General features: G+C 44.1%; 1 protein-coding gene across 1 annotated transcript in view; it reads left to right on the forward strand.

The window, feature by feature from the left end:
- The first annotated feature begins 620 nt into the window (after positions 1–620).
- helb (helicase (DNA) B) overlaps positions 621–14,129 on the forward strand; it is a 42,709-nt gene continuing 29,200 nt past the window's right edge. Inside the window, exon 1 of the mRNA XM_060903282.1 lies at positions 621–988. Coding sequence (XP_060759265.1) covers positions 799–988 — 190 coding nt within the window. The 5' untranslated portion in view covers positions 621–798. The remainder of the gene's footprint in view (positions 989–14,129) is intronic.

The raw sequence follows: 14,129 nt of genomic DNA on the forward strand, positions 1-14,129 counted from the left end.
CTCACGCTGTCCAGCCAAGGATGTGCCTCTTCCCACTCACGTCTGTATTTTTGTAAGCGTTGACGCTTTTGAGGACGTGGTGGAGTCCCGGGTGCAGCAGACATTTTTAAAAGGCCCGGGTTTTTTGAGCAGCGCCGGTGTGTGTTGTCTGTCTCTAGGCAACCGTGACAGCGCCACACGCAGTGACGCAGGCAGCCAGGCACAGACGCACAGAGCGGGACGGGTTTGTGTCCTGGGTAGATCCCGCAACGGAGTATTTCCTGTTTTATTTTGTTCATTATTGTTAGATTTAGTGTTGATATGCGTGAGACAGACATGTGTATTGGACATTTATGAAAATACAGAGCAAACCGCGTCCCGTATGTTATACACACATATATGAATGAAAGAAAAAGGTACATTGTATAAGAGAAAAACTGAAATAATCTCCGAAAAAATAATTATAGTAGTAAAAAAAAAAGAGCCATTCAAAAAGAAAATGATCAGAGACTGAACTGGAAAAGGAAAAGAATTAGTAACAGTGCGGGGGAGCGCTATAAAGATATGTAAGGAATGAGGGTAAAGTTGAGAAAATAAGCTGAGGTAATGAAAGGGGGAAAACAAACAGTCAGGAGATAGTTTTCTTGGGGGAAATTTGATCGGATACCACGGTTTAACACACAAGCCAAATAGACACGATGGGAGTGGTAATATGGCGGCCAGGAAGTACTTTGGTCACGTGACCTGACGTGCGGGAACTTCGAACTGAGAAGGAAGCGGATTCATTTCCGGCGGAGTGTTTAAAGTAACAATAACAACATGCCGTTCGGGACATGTGTGAGTTTGGTGGGTTATATTTTACCATCAAAGACAGTCGAGGTGGATGAAGACTCCGAAAGCGCTGAAGGAGAGGAAGAGCCAGTGCCCGAGTTTCTGGATCTGAAGGAAATGGAGTGTGTTTCTGCTGGAGGGTTCATGTTTACTCCGTCTGTCCCTGCGGCGGCTGAAGGTACCGACTTTAACTCTCTCTATCAGTTCGTTTAGAAATGACAGAATCAACAAGTACATATGAATTAGTGTTGCATGAACAGAAAAACAAGGTTGACCTGATTGATAACGTCACCGGAAACAATACAACCACTTTCTCTCTTGAGCTTCTTTTAGGGTCACGCCCACATTAAATACGAGTTTCTTTTTTTTCCCAAAAAATTTAATTTTTATTTCTTTTTCAGTAATAAACTTATCATAAAATTCTTTATGTAAAAGTAAATTTTTAATATTGTTTATTTATTTATTGAATAATTTTATCATGAAAGTTTGCATATTTGATACAATCTAGAAGCAGGTGTTTGACATTTTCTTTTACAGCACAAGTTGTACATTGATTTGGAGGTTCTCATCTCATTATCTCTAGCCGCTTTATCCTGTTCTACAGCTGACTACGGGCGAAAGGCGGGGTACACCCTGGACAAGTCGCCAGGTCATCACAGGGCTGACACATATAGACACAGACAACCATTCACACCTACGGTCAATTTAGAGTCACCAGTTAACCTAACCTGCATGTCTTTGGACTGTGGGGGAAACCGGAGCACCCGGAGGAAACCCACGCGGACATGGGGAGAACATGCAAACTCTGCACAGAAAGGCCCTCGCCGGCCACGGGGCTCAAACCTGGACCTTCTTGCTGTGAGGCAACAGTGCTAACCACTACACCACCATGCCGCCCTGAATGACTCAATTTTGTATAAATAGGGGACTACGTAGGCGGCAAAATGTAGTTTTTTTTTTTCCTGCCATGGAAGTGCACTTGTATACCGAGGAGGAAGCAATTTGCATTACAGCCGTTAATGAGGATTCAAAATGGCGGCTTGGCTCGGTTTTCCCTTTCGGGCGCTCTTGTTTTCTGTTAGAATTTGGTAAATAAATAATTATATTATTTACCAGCTTAAGGTCGGTCCATATGGTGAAATACCGTGGCCTTGAATACTGACCTCCTCCCAGAGGGCCTTGGTCAGTACTTTCAAGACCTCGGTCACGGTATTTCACAATACGGACCTCCCAGCTGGTAAATAATGTATTTACTGATCTTTTGGACAGTTTATCATCCATTTCTTTTCCTTTAATACCCACATGAGCTGGAATCCAACAAAAAACAAACCACCTCACCACCCATAAGATTAAACTGCTACATAAGATATCGGAAATCTAATAATTCTATGTCATTATCTTCCTTTTGAATTTTTTGTAAGACAGACAAGGAATCAGAAAATATTGCACTTTGAAAGACCATCTCTCTCTCTCTCTCTAAATAGCACTTTATTGAAAAAGTACAAATATACAAAACAGTATGGCAACATCATGCAATCATCCTGTTAAATATAGGGAAGAACATAGAAATGATAAAAGGGACCAATCTGATAAAAATCCAGTATAAACAACTTCTATAATGTAAAATGGAAAATAAATTATGTAGGAAATGCTGTAGTTAAAGATGTCCATGGATAGAAAGAAAAAAAGAAAACAAGTAACCAAGCAATAATAATAAACCATACATACAAGGGGAAACAGTTTTATCTCAGTTATCTAATTCAGTGGGAAAATGTTTTAAAATATCATACAATCTTTCCGCTTTTGGTCCTTTTACACATTTTAAGGCTCTTAAGTATAATTTAAATTCATTCAAGGAATTTGGGGGACAATTTTAGGATCATATAACCACCAACTCCATATCAGATTGTTTAGTTTTGGTTTCAACCCCAGTGATTGTGAGCTCACTGTTTTTCCTTGAAGATCACTAAAAACAAAACTTCTAGCTGATATACTTAACTACAAGTGATTGAAATGTCACAGAATTTGAATGAAGACCACGAGTTTATTGCCCACAAAATTCGGCTCCATGGCCCAGGAATGTAAATAATCATGACAGAAATTACAAAGAAATATGATTCCTGAAAGTTTCACACAAAACTTCTCAAGAAACTTCATTTTCCTACATAAGGCAGTTTATTGGGTTAGTCAGTATCTCACAAGTTTAAAATAAAATAAAAAGGTTATGACCAAAAAAAAAAAGTCTTATTTTTATGCTTCAGTTTTTGGTTTCATTTCAGTGGAAAACAACTGAAGGACAAAATAATGCTAATTAATTCAAGTTTCAAATTACCAGTGTTTTATTATTACTCAACCTATAAACTTGATTTTCGGCATCATTTTAAAGTTTTTTTTTTCCCCCAACTTCTTTCTATCTGTACTCCGTAGGTGCTAAAAAAAAGGCAACTGGACTTGCTTGAAATTCTTGAAGACGTTTCACATTTCATCCGAAAGGCTTCTTCAGTTCTGTCTGACTAGTGGGGAGTTCCAGGTATTTATCCTTTAGTGGATCAAAAGCAACCTCAGGAGAGTCGTTAAGGTCACCTGGGTCGCTGAGTCATCCTGTAGGTGTAGGTCCCTGGGGGCTGGGTGTGAACGGCTTTTTCTCTCCGTGCTTCCACGGAAGGCGGTCGCATTTTCTGCTCTCCCTCTCCCTCCTTTTTTTCCCCTGCTTGTGCTTCTGTGTCTTGTCTTGTCTGCTGTACTTTTTGAAGAGACTCTTCCTGCATTACTTTCTAAACTAAAAAAAGCATGGAATTGATAAACTGGTCTCCTAACGAAATTGACACAGTTTTCTCAACGAGAAGTTTGGGTTCGGGGGAACCCGTCTGTCCTGCCGGAACGTTTGCGGCTGGTTACATGATGGACGCGTGGGAGCGGTGGCGGTTCGTGTGCCTGGTGATTCTTTCTGTGGAGGACATTGAAGACATCTACCTATTCAGAACCATGATTACAGGACTTTTGCTGATTGGATTAGGCATTGCCCTGGTATATCGAGGAAATCAGACAACGGTGACAGCTGTTCAAAGCCCCACAAAGCTGCCCGATATGATTGGAGTGGTGGGCAAAGCTGTGGGCACTCAGACTGTGGACATTCAGAACTTGAACCACAAGATGGTTGTTTTCTTGGAGCAGCTTTCAGCTTTGCAAGGAATACGTTTTTCGGAGATCAATTTGAATAGAATGGACAGATATGGACAAGCGGTGTGGACGTGCAAAGACTGCGTCTGGAAAGACCAAACAATTCATATCTTATCGACATTCGGTGCCCTGAGACAGCACCGGCCTTGGTTCAGGCCGTTGCTGAGACAACATTTCCCCCTGAAGGTCACTGCCGGGAGACACTCTCGCATTCCTTCTCTAATGCCGCTTTTCCACTACAAACGCGGCTGAGTCGGGCTGAGCCGTGCCGTGCTGAGTCGGGCTGAGTGGGGCTGTTGGAGTTGCATTTCGACTACAACCGCGCTGAACCATGCTGGCTGGAAGTGGGTGGACACATTGGGTGGAGTTAGCGAAAGTGGGTGGACGTCACGTGATGTCGTTAAGCAGCGCAAACAGTGACATCAGTGAGCTTCTAAGCGGTAGTCTCACGACCCGAATAGTAAACAATAAACATGGAGGACATGGAGTCGTTAGTGTTGCTGGTCTTGGTGCTGTGGCTTGTTGTCACCGACAACGCGGACAGATACTGGCAAGAGCGTATAGATGAGGCGAGGCGCATAAGGCTTCAGAAATTCTCGTAATTCGTAATTCTTCTCCTTCCGGGTTTGCGGTGTTTACAGATCCCAGCGCGCTTGCGGGGCGTGTGTGGGCATGTGAGGACACTCCTCCTCACCAATCAGTGCACAGGGGAGTGTCTGCTCACGCCCCCAACCTCACTCAGCTCGCTTTGGCTCGCTTCAGCCCCACTCCAAAACGGTGCGAGTTTTAGGGGCTAAGCAGGGCTGAAGCGAGCCGAGTCGTGCTGGTTTTTGGTAGTCGAAATGCAAGCCGTGTCGGGCTGAAGCGAGCTGAAGTGAGCTGAAAAAGGGTAGTGGAAAAGGGCCATATCTCTCCGCGATCGCCATTTTTACCCCCAGTGTGACAAGCAGGTGCGTGACCAGCGCCTTCATGGCTGCAGGAGCGGACGGCTGCTTGCTTGCGCTGGATTACCCCCCACCCCTGATTTCCCCCCCTCAAATCCCATGTTTAAAGTGTACTTGTGGTGTTGTGTGCTTTGTGCAAAGGTTTTTTAAATGTCCCCACACTGTACTCCTGACAGGAGCATAGTGGTGGGGTGTTTTTTTTTTTTTTTTCCTTATCTCTCCTCATGTTGTGTTTCCTTTTTATCTTTATCCCTGTCTTCCTGTCCTGTCTACCCTATGTCAATTGTATGTTGTATATGTACGGACAGGTTGACGGCTAATTTCGCTGGTACATGTGACTAGTGACAATAAAGGGCATCATCATCATCAACGGTGTTAGCAGCCTAGAGAGTCGTTAGGGTTCTGTGGGTCATTGAAGTCATCTAAGGCCCTGTCCACACGGCAACGGATTCAGGTGACTCCGATACAATTGCTTATCGTTTAGGCCTGGCGTCCACACGGCACCGGCGTTTTGGGTGCCCAAAACGCAATCTTTTTGAGAACGGGTTCCAGAGTGGAAAGATCTGGCAACGTTGCCGTTGTGAAGTCGTCTGGATGAGTAAAACGGATTTGTTTACGATGACGTCACAACCACATGACTGTGAGTGCTTCACGCCGGGTAGAAGTGTAACGAATATCACCAGGAAAAAGCCTTACAGAGCACTAGTGAGAGTGAAACACGAGCTTGGATATTATTATTATTATTATTATTATGTTCAGTGTTAGTTCACAGTAGTAATGCAAGAAGCAGAATAGTGACAGTAATAGTGAAACAAAAACATGCAATTGTACAAACACTGCAGCTCTACAGCAAAATATTCATTTATGAAATGGTCTGATTCTTAACACCAGTAGTGCCAATGATCTTCTCATTGCGATGCGAGTTGTCAACAAATCCTATAACTTGGTTCATGAAACGCGCTTACAAAATATTTTCACTGTGAATATTTATTGTGTAATGGTGCAAAGTGAGAGAGAGAGAGTCAATCCCGCCAGCAAAAATAGAGAAAAAAAGAGCGATCTCACCTCTTCAGATGTGGGTTTAAGTCCTACAATACATTCCTCAAAAAGGGCGTAGAGGAGCAAATTAATCATTATTTAATTAGCATTCAATTTATTCCGGACCATTAAAGATGCCGCCTTCCGCGTAGAATCATAGGTCATCCTCGCCGCCATTTTGGAGAGGTCAAAGCGGAGAATAAACATTAGCTGCATTTAACTGTACCAACAGGTTTGCCATCCAAACGAGATCACATGGGATTACCTTTCACAGGTGAGACTGGAAAAATACTTTTCATTGTATTTGGTCATTATAATGTAATTTTACAAACAGATTTTCCTGACTTTGTGGCTAATATGCATCCTTACTTCTTCTATTGTTCTGGTGTCTCCGAAGGGACCGTCTTACAGCGCCCCTAGAGGTGTGGCATGTGTATTGCATCGTTTTCAGCAAGCGTTGCGTTGCCATATGGACCTGATATTTTACTGATTGTTGCCCATTTGGACGCGATATATTTTTAAATAACATCTCGTTGCCGTTGTCGTGTGGATGTAGCCTAAGTCTTGGTGTGGACGTGTATTCAGTTTTCTGGGAAGTGTGCCAAGGACTGCATTGTAGGTGGCTGATAAGTGGTATCTCAGACCACCACCTCTGTTCAGTGATGGTCGTTCCAGGTTGATGAAGATGGCTTCTTTTACTCTTTCAAACCACTGGTCTTCTCTGGCTAAAATGCGTACATCGCATTTGCACACTGTAAAAAAAGAATAGTCGAGAATACTTGAAATTTCAAGGCAACAGTCTGCATTAAGAATTTTATGTTTTGCCAACGATGTATGCCCATGATAATCCAAACTATGATAACACTGTTATCTTTATTAAGAATTCTTAATTAAGTCAATTTTCAATTCCTCATTCTGCCAACATAGATTTCTCTTTTTGCTGAACAGTGGCATTCACAGTAGTACAAAAAGGCAATTGAGGTTCTCACAATTTTTTGGGGGGGCTTTTTTTACCTTTATTTGGATAGGACAGTGTAGAGACAGGAAATGAGCGGGAGAGAGAGACGGAGAGGGAAATGACCTCAGGTCGGAATCGAACCAGGGTCCCCGGACTTATGGTATGGCGCCTTATCCACCTGAGCCACGACAACATGATCTTCAATCGGAGAGAGAACCACATTGCCCAGCCCTTGCATTTGGGAGAGGAAACCCCGTGTCTTGGTCATTAAGAGCATGTGCTGAATAAACACCTGTGGCAATTATCTATTTTCAATTCAGATTATTCACTATTGCATATTTACACATCATTGAGGTGCACCCTATCAGTTTGATGTGGATTTTTCTGTTCGTTAATAATTATTCATATTTTCTTGTCCATTCAATTGTGAATATGGAATTACTTGAACAAAGCATAATTCTATTTTTTAGAATTATCCACATCAAGAAAAATCCATATCAAACTGATAGGGTGCACCTCAATGATGTGTAAATATACAATAGTGAATAATCTGAATTGAAAATACATAATTGTCACAGGTGTTTATTCAGCGCATGCTCTGAATGACCAAGACACATGGTTTCCTCTCCCAAATGCAAGGGCTGGGCAATGTGGTTCTCTCTCCGGTTGAAGTTCATGTTGTTGTGGCTCAGGTGGATAAGGCGCCATACCATAAATCCGGGGGCCTGGGTTTGATTCCGACCTGAGGTCATTTCCTGATCTCTCTCTCCTGCTCATTTCCTGTCTCTACACTGTCCTATCCAAATAAAGGTGAAAAAAGCCCCCCCAAAAATTGTGATAAACTCAGTTGCCTTTTTGTACTACTGTGAATGCCACTGTTCAGCAAAAAGAGAAATCTATGTTGGCAGAATGAGGAATTGAAAATTGACTTAATTAAGAATTCTTAATAGGGCGGCACGGTGGTGTAGTGGTTAGCGCTGTCGCCTCACAGCAAGAAGGTCCTGGGTTCGAGCCCCAGGGCCGGCGAGGGCCTTTCTGTGTGGAGTTTGCATGTTCTCCCCGTGTCCGCGTGGGTTTCCTCCGGGTGCTCCGGTTTCCCCCACAGTCCAAAGACATGCAGGCTAGGTTAACTGGTGACTCTAAATTGACCGTAGGTGTGAATGTGAGTGGTTGTCTGTGTCTATGTGTCAGCCCTGCGATGACCTGGCGACTTGTCCAGGGTGTACCCCGCCTTTCGCCCGTAGCCAGCTGGGATAGGCTCCAGCTTGCCTGCGACCCTGTAGAAGGATAAAGCGGCTAGAGATAATGAGATGAGATGAAGAATTCTTAATAAAGAATTGTTATCATAGTTTGGATTATCATGGGCACATCGTTGGCAAAACATAAAATTATTAATGCAGACTGTTGCCTTGAAATTAAGTATTCTCAACTATTCTTTTTTACAGTGCAGAGCCATGCGCCTGTGAAGCGGTTGTTTTGTCTCTCCAATATATGAGCCCGTGCATTTCTCACTGCACTGAATTGCATACACTACGTTGTCCTGTTTGTGTCTGGGCATTCTGTCCTTAGGGTGGACCAATGTCTGCCTCAGGGTGTTACTGGGTCTGAAATTTCCAGAAAAAGAAACATAACGGACAGGGAAGAAAACAGCAACAAATGCAAGAACATTGTCATTCCCTACATTTCTGGACTGTCTGAGAAACTTGGGAGGATCTTCTATGAACACAACATTCTGGTACATTTCAGACCCAGTAACACTCTGAGGCAGAAATTGGTCCACCCTGAGGACAGAATACCCAGACACAAACAGGACAGTGCAGTGAGGAATGCACAGACCTATATATTGGGGAAATGAAACAACTGCTTCACAGGCACATGGCTCTACACAGGAGAGCCAGTTCCTCAGGTCAGGACTCTGCAGTGTATCTTCATCTCAGTAACAAAGGACACTCATTTCAGGACTGCAGTGTATGCAGTTTAGCCAGAGAAGACCGGTGGTTTGAAAGAGAAGTAAAAGAAGCCATCTTTATCAACCTGAAACAACCATCACTGAACAGAGGAGGTGGTCTGAGACAGTGGTTTTCAAAGTGGGGGCTGCGGCCCCCTGGGGGGCCGCCAGGGGGCGCTAGGGGGGCCTCAGAAAGTTGGAGGGATGATAACAAAAAAATTGTGAAAAAATATATACTTTTTAAAAATAATTATTAAATATATTGTAATTAGTTTTTTAATCATTATTATAAAATATAATTATTAATAATAATACATCATATCGAAACGTTGTTTGCCATGCTCATCTCTCCGATTGCCTGTGACGTTGCGGTTTGCGCCATTTATTAAGCTGCTTTGCTCCTCAAGCTAGCGTATTGCTAGCGCAAAATGGACAGGTTTTTGAAGAAGAGACCGAAGGAACAAACCAACAGCCCTGCTGTGGAGGACACTGCTGCGAAAAAAACTAAGAAGTCCTGGCCAACTAAAATCCGAAAATATGAGGCAGCATACATGAAGTATGGCTTTACAGCCATACAGAAAAATGGCCATGATTGCCCGAAATGCGTCCTCTGTCTGGAGACCCTGTCAAACGAGTGCTTAAAACCTTCAAAACTTCATCACTTGGTACAAAAACATCCGACAGATGCCGAAAAAACAGTAGATTTCTTCAGATGCAAAGAAGAGCATTTGGTCGGGCAATCTGCTGCATTCACCCAGCAAGCTACTGTCCCCGAGCGGGCCCTGAAGGCATCATTTTTAGCCTCGTACCACATTGCTTGTGCTAAAAAACCTCACTCAATTGGAGAAGATTTGATTTTACCAGCCACCAAAGACATTGTCCGAGAATTGCTTGGTGAGGATGCTGCCAAAAAAATCGATGCTGTCCCACTCTCTGATAACACCGTGAGCCGACGGATTGGTGACATGGCTCAAGACGTATCTGCTCAGCTGTTGGAGCAGGTGAGAGCCAGCGAATACTTCGCACTTCAGCTGGATGAGAGCACAGATTTATCCAATGAGGCCCAACTGCTTGTGTACATCAGGTTTATTTCACAGGAAAGATTTGTGGAGGAAATACTATTTTGTAAAGCACTTGAAAGAAGAACTACTGGGAAAGACATTTTTCAAGTTTTGGACGATTACATCTAGTCTAACGGATTGGACTGGACCCGTTGTGTGGGGGTGTGTTCGGACGGAGCCGCGGCAATGACCGGGAAGATCAGTGGAGTGAACGCTCTCATTAAGCAGAAGGCCCCGCATGTAGTGGCCACACACTGCATGCTCCATCGCGAGGCACTGGGCACAAAAAGGATGGATATTGAGTTGAATTAGGTACTACAGGAGGTTATACAGTTTATTGTTCAGTGTGAAAATATTTGTGTTGAAAACATGTTAGTTAATAATATTCTTATGCTAAACAAATGTAGCAATTATTGACTATTGAATAAAAGTAAGAGAAAACATTCTAAAAGTTGATGTTTCTTTACATATTTTGTAGCATTGTCTGTGGGTTTGCAAAGGGGGTCCCCGGCCAGAAGCTAATGCTGTTTGGGGGGCCTTGGCATGGAAAAGTTTGGGAACCCCTGGTCTGAGACACCACTTATCAGCCACCTACACTTCCCAGAAAACTGAATACACACCCTCACCAAAACTCAGCTGACTTCAATGACTCACAGGATGACAAAGAGAACCAACGACCCACAGATCACCCTAACGACTCTCTAGGCTCCTAACACCGTTCACACCCGGCCCCCAGGGACCTACACCTACAGGATGACTCAGCGACTCAGGTGGTGTTTACATTAGACCCTATCCGTCTCGTTTTCGTCGCGGATGCACTGTCCGTGCACATTAAAACGCCGGGAAACGACTCCACAGGCGGAACAACTTGAATCCGCCAGGGCCCACGTATTCAACCCAGTTTGTATCTGATCCGGTGCTGTGTAAACATTGAGGAATGAGGAAACGCAGTGCTGAGCTCTAGCTGACGTCATTGGACAACGTCACTGTGACATCCACCTTCCTGATTCGCTGGCGTTGGGATCACACACACAGCGGCTCAGTCCCGAATCACTGCTCGTGCGCTTCGCTCGCGCGCTCTGTGAGCTGCGCAGGGCCGGAGTGCGCACCCTCCAGAGGGCACTCGCTGTTCAGGGCGGAGTGATTTGGAGCGCAGGAGGAAGCGCTGAGCCGCACTGAGGTTTATTTACACATTTCAACTTATTTACCTCCTTCAGGCGCTTAAACTCAGTGAGAACATGAACATCACAGCCAGGTGTGTTTATCTGCTGGAGAAGGTGTTCGCTTGCCATCCTTCCACTTGCAAGTGGTGAGTGACTTGCGCATGCCCGACATGCACTGGGATCATGTGACGTGCCGTCTAATTAGTCATGTGATTAGCGTGTCCGTGTATAGGCGTTGCTGTGTGCATGCAAATCGTGTATTGGCGTTGCTGTGTGCACACGAATCTTTTTAAAAACGTTAATCTGATGATCCGCTGATACAGTCTAATGTAAACACCACCTCAGGTGACCTTAACGGCTCTCCTGGAGGTTGCTTTTGATCCACTAGAGGATAAATATCTGGAACTCCCCACTAGTCAGACAGAACTGAAGAAGCCTTTCAGATGAAACGTCTTCAAGAATTTCAAGCAAGTCCAGTTGCCTTCTTTTAGTACCTATGGTTTACTATGACCTGGATGACTGAGAACCTTCACAGAGACATATTTCTATTTGTTTGTGTTGAACATTTTGCTCACATGCCTATTTAAGTAGTTAAAACAGCAACAACTTCTGCCATTATGTTAATGTAACATAGCAGTCCACATTGCTGACATGTCAGTAGGGAAGACTGGGGACAGTTTGTTTTCCCATAAATTAAATTCAACCAATCAAGTTTTAGATGACATCAGAAGTTAGATGTTACCCCTTAGAGTAAACAACTTCCTTTGGAGCCATGAAGCTGGACACTGCAGTAAGGTTTGTGCAGTTCAGTATTTTTATGAACCGAAACTTGTATTTTCTATTTTGCCCCCCACCTCCATTCTATGGTGTAATGTACGCTGGTGAATTGGGGATTTGTTATGAATTCAAGTATGTAGTCTAGAGTTACTATATTATTAAACTTAAATTAAACTTGATGGTCAAATAAGGCTCCAAAGCGTATCGAGTACAAGAGGGAGTGGTAGATGAAGCCCTGCTTTGAGGCGTGTATCGTTCCTGATGACAAACTAGGCCTCGGTTGTGATTCACTAATGCCACTTTTCCACTACCAACGCGGCTGAGTTGGGCTGAGCCGTGCCGTGCTGAGTCGAGCTGAGCGGGGCTGTTGGAGTTGCATTTCGACTACAACCGCGCTGAACCGTGCTGGCTGGAAGTGGGTGGACACATTGGGTGGAGTTAGCGAAAGTGGGTGGACGTCACGTGATGTCGTTAGGCGGCTCAAACAGTGACATCAGTGATCTTTTAAGCGGTAGTCTCACGACCCGGATAGTAAACAATAAACATGGAGTCTTGCTGGTCTTGGTGCTGTGGCTTGTTGTCACCAACAATGCCAACAGATACTGGCAAGAGCATATAGATGTGGCGAGGCGCATAAGGCTTCAGAAATTCTCGTAATTCTTCTTCTTCCGGGTTTACGGTGTTTACAGATCCCAGCGTGCTCGCGGGGCGTGTGGGCGTGTGAGGACACTCCTCCTCACCAATCAGTGCACAGGGGAGTGTCTGCTCACGCCCCTAGCCCCACTCGGCTCGTTTTGGCTCGCTTCAGCCCTACTCCAAAACCGTGCAAGTTTTGGGTGCTAAGCAGGGCTGAAGCGAGCTGAGTCGTGCTGCTCTAAGGTAGTCGAAACGCGAGCCGTGTCGGGCTGAAGTGAGCTGAAAAAGGGTAGTGGAAAAGGGCCATAAAAGGTTCATTACTCGAAGTCTCATTTGACAGAGTTCACTAGCGACACCTACTGCTCAGAGACATGTACAGCATGTTTTAATTTCTACATCACATTAGTGTTCTACCATTTTACATTATTATTTGTATGGACTTTGCATAATGTTCCATTTTAAAATAATTGTTATATAAGAAGTTATTTGCCTTTTTGTTATTTGGTTAAATTTATCTTCTTTTCTTTCTGTCTTTCTCTCACACACACACACACACACACACACACACACACACACGAATTTATGTTTAGTATAATTGTCTGCATAATAAAAAGTTGTCCATAAAAACATAAAGAGGGATAACATTTGTGGTGTGTGTGTGAGAGAGAGAGAGAGAGTGATAGACTGTGAGCTCTGCTGCAACCAGAACCATGCAGTAACATTGAGAGGAACATTTTTATTGATTTTTTGTTTGTTTGTTTGTTTGTTTGTTTAGGAACGGACTTTTTTTTTCACTGTGTTTGGATTGAGGCGGTTACTTTTCTCACGCACTCGGAATGAAATGCTGACACGAACCAAACAAACAGGGGCCTCGTCTGTCATTGGTCACGTGGCTTTCTGCTAAACGATAGACACCCACTGAACTCTATATAAAATGTACATACCTCAAAGTGGGGTTTCATCTGACACGCCCCCTTATATTCAGTATGCGCTTCAGAGCCTCGGCTTTAGACAGACCAACACTAGGAAAAACTTTTTTTTTTTGAAAATGGCCAGACCGGGAGAGTTGGGACAGTTCATGTTACAGGTTTTTTGTTTGTTTGCTTGTTTTCCTTGTGGTTTACAAATATAAAATTGCTTCAAAAATGTGGGCGTGTCCCTGCATGAGGATTAAGCTTATTTCATTCCTTCTTGAGAATGGAACTGTTTTGTCTTGTCACGTTTTGATAAACTGACATTTTTCTATCGCTGGACCAGCATTGTGTCTTCATACAGTTAAATATGGTACAAGTTTTGATAATAAATAAAAATTAAACATATAGGTCTACTCCTGTGGGTTCACCACCCACAGAGGTAGCCGTAGGGGACCGGTGCAGTGTGGATTGGGCGGCAATCGAAGGCAGGGGCCTCGACGACCTGATCCCCAGACACAGCGGCTAGCTGTTGGGACATGGAATGTCACTTCGCTGGGGGGGGGGGAAGAGCCTGAGCTTGTGTGGGAGGTTGAGAGGTACTGGCTAGAGATAGTCGGGCTCACCTCCACACACAGCTTGGGCTCTGGAACCCAGCTCCTCGAGAGAGGCTGGACTCTCCACTTCTCTGGAGTCGCCCATG

The sequence above is a fragment of the Neoarius graeffei genome, chromosome 21, assembly GCF_027579695.1.
Source record: "Neoarius graeffei isolate fNeoGra1 chromosome 21, fNeoGra1.pri, whole genome shotgun sequence".
Taxonomy (NCBI): Eukaryota; Metazoa; Chordata; class Actinopteri; order Siluriformes; family Ariidae; genus Neoarius; species Neoarius graeffei.